Genomic DNA, 7,555 nt, shown 5'->3' with positions numbered 1-7,555 from the left:
ATGGTCGCAGTGGGAAAATCCTTCTCCAGGCTCACTTGGGGATATTAGAAGGGCTTTTCCCAAAGTCCCTCCAGATAAACCTGGATCTCAATCGGAGATCTCCTAGCAAAACATATAGGGAAGCCTCTGGGGGTTCACTACATAGAACATATCAAGACTTTATTCTTCTTCTCCACCTTTTCACCAAGATACCGGAGCTGCTTCAGTTCAGGCAGTGATCTTTACATATGGACCATCCTGTTGCCTCAGCTGCTTTAAGAATTTCCATTTTACTGGTTCAAAAAAAGACAAGAAACCCTTCAGAAAATTCTCTGCCAACCTTTATTAAAACTCTGCAGAAAGAAACAAACATTACAGCTAAAATATGTTACAAGCACAAACAGAGGAGCCGCTGGTCTTGGTTTAAAGATCCAACAATGAAAATCATTTAAGTCCACAGAGCAGGAAGCTACAGCGAGCAGAATAAAGACCTGTAGGAAATAAACATTTGCTCTTGGTGGAAAACAGGAGTCATAAATAGATCTAGAGCTTTTAGATCTCCAATGAGTCAGACAAGTAGGATCCAAAATGGTAGCAGGTATCAGCGAGGGCTTTTTGGGGGACAATAATGACGTGCCTTTAAACCCACCGTCCTTCAAAAAGGCAATGAATTATTTACATTATTCTGGTCTTTAAAACAGCACAGGGGTTCAGTACCCCCTAAATAAACTTATCAACAGTTTATCCTGTACATAAACCAGACCCAGATCTTTGTGTCGCTACCAAACCGCCCTAACACTTATTCAAAGTTAAAAGTGTAGTCAAAGTCAAGGGACGTCATATCTGAAGGGAGACCCAGCGATTCTGGGGTGACCCGTGTCTCTATAGGATCAGTCTCTTTGACCGTGTCGGCCTCCTGCTGTGGATCAAAACATGCCAGACCTTCAGCGTCTAAATCCAACATTCCTTGGTCCACTGCAGCTGGTTCCTGTTTGGGTTCTGAATCACTTTGCTGCTGCTGCTGGCGGGTCTGGTATCTTGTTTGGGAGCGAGTCTGACGAACAGGTGCATTGGCAGGAGGGGTCTTCTTCATTTGTGCTCCCTTGCCTCTGGTTCTTGGACCAGGTTTGGGTTTAGGCTGGGGTTGTGGAGTCTTCTCTTGATGTGAATTTCCATCCAGGTCTGCATGGGGTTCGGACTGAGGCACCTCGTTGATATGAGGAGTTGGTTTGGACAAGGCTTGAACAATTGGTTCCATTGTGGAAGGACTAGTCTGTGGGGGGATTAGTGATTCAGGCCCAGAATCAGTGGACTCTCTTTGAGACAATACCTCGGTAGTCTGCTCGAATTGAAACATGGGAAAGGATGCATCAGGACAATCAGCCTTGGCTGATAGAACTGAGGGAGATTGAAGAGACCAAACGGATGTGATCTGAATGTCAGCATCAGTTTGGTTTGGTGGGCTTTGTAAGCTTTGATGGGACTCGGTCTGTGGTGGGATTGTAAATATAGGTTGAGCGTCAGGGACAGATCGAGACTGCTTTTGGAGCTCTGTTTGATGTGTTGATTGGTCCAGATGTTTATCTGAGGGTTCATTTGCAATTTGGGGATTTTCCTGGTGTGGCTGCTGCTGGACTTTAGTTTTATCCTTAGCTTGTAGCAGTTTCAGGGGTTGGGAATTGGGTTTATCTTGGGGTTGTAGCTGTGTGGGGATGTGAGAGTCTGGTTTTTCCGGTGTTTGTTGTTGTTTCTGGCTTTGGGAGTCGGGTTTATCTTGGGGTTGTAGCAGTGTTGGGATGTCAGAGACTGGTTTTTCCAGGGTTTGCTGTCGGTTCTGGGATTGGGAGTCGGGTTTATCCAGGGTTTGTGTTTTTTTCTGGCTTTGGGAGTCGGGTTTATTTTGGGGTTGTAGCAGTGTTGGAATGTCAGAGACTGGATTTTCCAGGGTTTGCTGTCGGTTCTGGGATTGGGAGTCGGGTTTATCCAGGGTTTGTGTTTTTTTCTGGCTTTGGGAGTCGGGTTTATTTTGGGGTTGTAGCTGTGTGGGGATGTCAGAGTCTGGTTTTTCCGGTGTTTGTTGTTGTTTCTGGCTTTGGGAGTCGGGTTTATCTTGGGGTTGTAGCTGTGTGGGGATGTGAGAGTCTGGTTTATTCAGCTTTTGTAGTTGTCTCTGGGTTTGGAATTCAGGCTTATCTTGGGGTTGCAGTTCTGTCCCTTGGATTTGCAACTGGGTTTGTGATTGAGTTTTATCCTGGGGTTTGAGTTCTGATTTATCTTGGGCTTGCAGCTGAATTTGTGGTTTATTATCAGTCTGAAGTTGTTGCTTTGTGGGTTGAGATTCGGGAGTATCTTGGGGTAGCGAGTGTGTCTGCGGTTGAATTTTTGGTTCCAATGGGGTCAAGGGTTGGGTTTTACCTTGGGATTGCAGTTGGGTTTGGGATTGAGCTTCAGTTTTATCGCATGGAATTTGTTCTGTCTGTAGTTTCGATCCAAGCTGCCCTTGGAGCTGTAGCTGGTTTTGGGACTGAGTTTGGGCTTTATTTGGTGATTCAATCTGAGGCTGGGGCTTATTTTGTGGCTGTTGTTGGTTCTTATTTTGAGGGGCTGAAGAAGAGCTTCTACCAGCTTTGATGTCAGTTTCTGACTTGGAAAAAGAGGAAGGGCCTGGCTCACCAATGCTACGATAAAACATATCAATTAAGTCCTCTGCCCTGGCAGCAGCAAGGTTGTTCTTGAATTTTTCTGACTTCCGAGATACCTCTGGCAGCTTCTTGAAAGGAGGCGGCTTGACAAACACAGTGCAAGTCTGTTCACTTTCTGGGACACCAGGAGCTGCCACGTCAGACACGATCATCGTTGGTGGTTGTGAAGGTGCGGCTTTTGGTGAAGTGAGTGGTAGTTTAGGAGCCTGAGAAACTGAAGCTTTAACTTCTGATGGAAGAGCTTTAGTTTCTGATGATTCTTTCCTTAATGGGAAAGGAAAAATTGTTGAAGGTTTACTCGGAACTGGAGTAGGTGGCGACTGTAGCGGAGAAGGTTTGAGAAATACTTGTTTAGCTTTAGAAGGTGCAGGTCTTGGGTCAGCTAAATCAGATTTAGAACCTGCTGAAGTATCTTGACATGGTTCCGGTTTTGACACTGAAGGAGGGAGTTTAGGGCCAAATGGCTCTGGTTTTGTCACTACTGGTGTAGGTATTGGGTCACATGGTCCGGATATGTTGACAGGAGGTCCAGGTATGCTTTGGACCATCTGTGTATTTGGTGGCCCTAATGGGGCCCTAGGAATAGACCCTGGAGAACTTCCATCTGAGCCCTGGGGTCTCATGTTTAGGAATGTATTAAGTGACGCAGGTTTTCCTGCCAAGGCAGCTTTCCTTTGCTGTGCAACAGGTGCACGAAGGTTTGGCCGGATTTGTCCTTGACCAGGCTGGTAGAAAGGTGGGTGCTTTAGTGGCTCACCTGCCAGCTTCTCAGCAATCTCTTTTGCAATAGCTATCGACTTTGATAGAGAATCTTCATCTTCACCTTGCTGCTCCTTTGCAGCCATTTCCTCATCCTTGATGAACTCTGCTGCAACTTGCCGAGCTTCCTTCGCAAGCTGGCTCTCTTTCTTCGTCCATGTGAACTTCCCAATTGAAGGGCCTGTGCCTGTGGCGGGCTGAACTTTGCCTGCTTCCAAAGCCTGCTTGCGGAGCTTTGCCCTCATGGCAGGACTGGGTCCACAGAAGATTTTGGGCAGCTCATGGGGTTTTGATTGTGGTTCAGACTTTCTGACATTTGGTTTCCCGAGGGATTTGGGAGATTCCCTTTCAGCTTTAGACTTTCCTTCATCTCGCTCTCGGTCATATTTAGATCTGGTATCAGAAAATTTATCATGCTTGAATTTGTCCCCAACGTCTTTAGTGCCGGAATTTGTACGATCGTCGTATCGTTTTTCATCCTCCCTGCAATAATGATAGCGATACTCTTCATCTCGACCGCCGCTTCTGTACCGGCTGTTTCTGTCCTCCACCTCGCGGCTGTGGCGGTACTTCTCATCCTTTTTGCTATATTTATAGCTTTCATTCTCATCTTTTTTGCTAGAAAAAGGCTTGTCTTCCTCCAGGCTCTTTTTGCTCGGCTTCTCACTATGCTCCCCTTCCTCTTTTTTCACTTTAATCTTTACATCACACTTTTCAGCAGCCTCTCCTTCATTCTTTTTGTCCTTTTTATCCTTTTTGGTTTTAGTATTTTCCTCTCCGTCTTTGCTGCCTCTATCATCAACATCATGTTTGCGTTTCTTTCCAGCCGCCTCCAGACCCAGGCCTGCCTGTCTGTCCAGGTTCCTCCTCTGTTCATACAGGGGATTCTCCATCATTTGTTCCTGGCGAAGGAAACAACAAAAACACAAAAATCCACATGAATTTAGGGTCTTACAAGAATGTGTTTTAATTATTTAAGCAATCAGTTGAAGGTAAGAGGAAAGGAAACATCTCTTTCCACACTGGCGAAATGCTTTCTCTATATAAGACTTATCCGTTGGGGCAGTGCTGCCACACTGAGTGTGAACCTTGTGAGATAAAATTTCCTGTTTGAGGATCCAAAGCGATGGCCAGACTTTCTAAACAGTAACCTTGCAGACTGGGTTTAAACAGCAGCTCTCTAGCCAGCGCTGGTTTAGTCAACTATAACAATGATGAAAACATTAACTGGACAAATCTTGTTCTTGTAACAATAATGAGACATTAAACAAGCTTGAGTTTTCATTGTTGAGGGAGGGGCTAGACAGCTGATAAATGTTCTAAAAGGTGATAAAGGTTCTGATAGCCTATAAATGTTCTACTGGGTGCCAAAGGATCCAGGCAGAACACCAGAGGACAGATCAGGCCTTATTTTAACACATACCTTGTATTTCTCATTATGACTGTATGTGATCACATGCTGCTCTGCACAGATGGCGTCTCCACAAAACTCCTTACACAGCATGCAGAAGAACCCTCTGACCGGAACCAGGAACTCTGAACCTGCAGCCAAACACAAATGTGGCATGGTTTAAACCCCTGGAAGGTGACTAAAAAGCTGCCAAACCTGTTTACCTGGCAGACATCTCCAGGCTAATCAGAACCTGTCAGAAGAAGAGAGAGTCAGAGAGAATATATTTTCTTCCGGGTGATTATAGAGAAAATGCTGGGCAGTTATCTGAGGATTAACTGATGGAAAAACAAAGTAAAAGTCATCAGAAGGTGTAAGCAGAAGCTTCTTCTCCAACACAAAGGTCCGCTCTGAGTTCCACCTGGAAGTAGAAGATAGCTAACAAAATTCAGTGGTTCAGAGACCACATCCTCATCATCAGCATCTATGGTGGCTGTAATTGTTGCAACGTCATGGTAACAGTACCTTTGGCCGGTTTGGTCTGCTTGACCTCTCCTGTGCTGCTCTTAGAGGTGTTGGTGTTGCTGGAGGCCCAGGGCCGGTCGTACGGATTCAGAGTCTGTGAGATGGACAATGATGGTATCAAACAAACATGGGATCAAATAAGCAGTGCTGAACTGGGAAAGCTGGCGTCAAACTGTCTTAACAAACAAACCTTCCGGTGCCCTTTGCCGTGCAAGTGAGTGAAAAAGTCAAACATGGAACCAGAGGTGATGTTACAGCTTTTACACCAGTGGTTTCCAGCATCGTAGTATTCAAACGGGTCGGGGGGCGGAGCCGGAGTAGCAGCGCTGGAGGGCAGCTTTTCCTGGAAGGCCTTTGGCGAAACCACTGGAATCGGCTAAGAAAGAAAAGATGGAGGAAAGTCAGGACAGTGGGAGGAGACAGAGAAAGTCAGGACAGGAAACAGGACCAGCTTCAAAAAGAGTAATAAACAGCAGACTTACCTTTCCTTACCTGCAGGGCCCCGGACCAACAGACTCAAAAATAGAATCACCATCATCACGCAAAGACGACAAAATCAACGGGCGTCCGGCAGCGAAGATAAACGAGACGTAACAACGACTAAAATAGAGGCAAAATCAATGCAAGATCCATAATGATATGATAAAACACCGGATCACCCATAGAGCCGTCAGATTGCAGAAGGAAGGTGAAATAAGAAAACGATGTCGTCCTGCAATTAAAACAAATCATCGCTAAATTAACGCGGTTCCTGCAGTATAAACTAAATCCTAATTCTTCCCGCAGTGAAGACATATTAAGATAAAAATGAACAAGTAATCTCAAAATTAACACGACCGGTTCAAATCGCCCTTAAGACATCTTATTTAGGGCTGAAACAATTAATCAGATTCATTGTGATAAATCAATTATTGGAATAATCGTCAACCAATTTAATAAACGATTAATCATTAGATGGATAATAGAGTCTGTAAAATATGTTTTTAGCTGACAGGGTGACCTGCTTAGAGCAAGAATTATATAGAAATTGTAAAAAAAAAAAATAAAAATAAGAAAATTTTGCATTTAAGATCAAAACAATTCTTGCCTGTCGGGTATGCTCTATCCAGAACTCAAGGGGAAAAGTTTTAGTTTCACCTGGTTTAATTTCATAAAAAATATATTAGATTATTAATCGATTCATGCAAAATATAGTAAATACGTTAGGCTACGAACGTCTGAAAATTGTCAGGTATTGAGCCGTTTAAAATGCATGAGGTAAGGAGCTAGCTAAGACATTATGGAAATAAGGTTAAACCATCAAGTAATGAGTTTGTTACGACTTCACACAATTAACTATTCAAGACATCTGTTGGACAAGAAGCTCGTTAAAATGTCAGACCATGAAGGAAATTCACATGTCAGGTGATAAACTGGTTAAAACTCAGGAAAAGAACTAGTTAGGAAGTCAATAATGTGCTTTTGAAGGAACTGGGTGAGAAGCTAACAATACCGTAGGAAATGAGTTGGTGAAAATAAACATCAGGCTGGTAAAGACTTCCTGTAACGAGCTTCTCAAAGCCGTCAGGTTAGGAGCTCTTTAAGGTGTGTGCAAAACATCCACTTAAAGGTATAGTGGAGGATGTTGTTTTTCCAGGTGGATCATCTCAATCAGTGGTCCTCTTAGCTGTCAATCATTCTGATGATATTTTTGCGTAAGGCCGTCCTTCGTGCTCGTCTCCATTTTCTCTTACCAGTGGTGAGTCTGACATAGTGGAGAAATTGCTAATCTTCCTTTTGGAAAGTTAGCTTGTATGAGTGATGCAAACAGCAACTTTTAACTAGAGTGTGCACGAGGAGAAATGGGCTCATGCACGAGGAGAAATGGGCTCGTGCACGAGGAGAAATGGGCTCGTGCACGAGGAGAAATGGGCTCGTGCACGAGGAGAAATGGGCTCATGCACGAGGAGAAATGGGCTCATGCACACTCTTGCACGTAGCGATCCCTCTCAGGAGCGGGTACAGGGTTATGCATGTGCATTTTTTTTCAAAAATCCTCCACTATACCTTTAAGAGGCAAGTTCACCAACTAGTTAAGACTTTGGTAGTAAACTAAGACTTGAAGCAATGACCCAGTCTGAGGTCGTTCCCAGTTTTCAACATTTAAACAAGTGGCTAACGTTAGCCCGTTTGCAGCGTCAGTGGCTAACGTTAGCCCGTT

At 44.4% G+C, this 7,555-nt stretch overlaps 1 protein-coding gene across 5 annotated transcripts in view; it reads right to left on the bottom strand.

Annotated features, from left to right (window-relative positions):
- Positions 1 to 285: 285 nt before the first annotated feature.
- The window catches only part of znf318 (zinc finger protein 318), a 13,984-nt gene continuing 6,714 nt past the window's right edge, over positions 286 to 7,555 (bottom strand). The window contains exons 8-11 of one of the 5 annotated variants that reach the window (XM_015401427.1): positions 5,546 to 5,731; positions 5,356 to 5,449; positions 4,864 to 4,982; positions 286 to 4,342 (exon numbers count right to left, since the gene is read on the bottom strand). In XM_015401427.1, the coding sequence (XP_015256913.1) occupies positions 779 to 4,342; positions 4,864 to 4,982; positions 5,356 to 5,449; positions 5,546 to 5,731 (3,963 nt within the window). In that variant the 3' untranslated portion in view covers positions 286 to 778. The other 4 variants (XM_015401426.1, XR_001482120.1, XM_015401428.1 and 1 more) reach the window with 4 other exon arrangements.

The sequence above is a fragment of the Cyprinodon variegatus genome, unplaced genomic scaffold (assembly GCF_000732505.1).
Source record: "Cyprinodon variegatus isolate N-32 unplaced genomic scaffold, C_variegatus-1.0 Scaffold1218, whole genome shotgun sequence".
NCBI lineage: Eukaryota > Metazoa > Chordata > Actinopteri > Cyprinodontiformes > Cyprinodontidae > Cyprinodon > Cyprinodon variegatus.
Note: the sequence above shows the minus strand (reverse complement) of the source record. Positions and strands in the feature narration are given on the sequence as shown.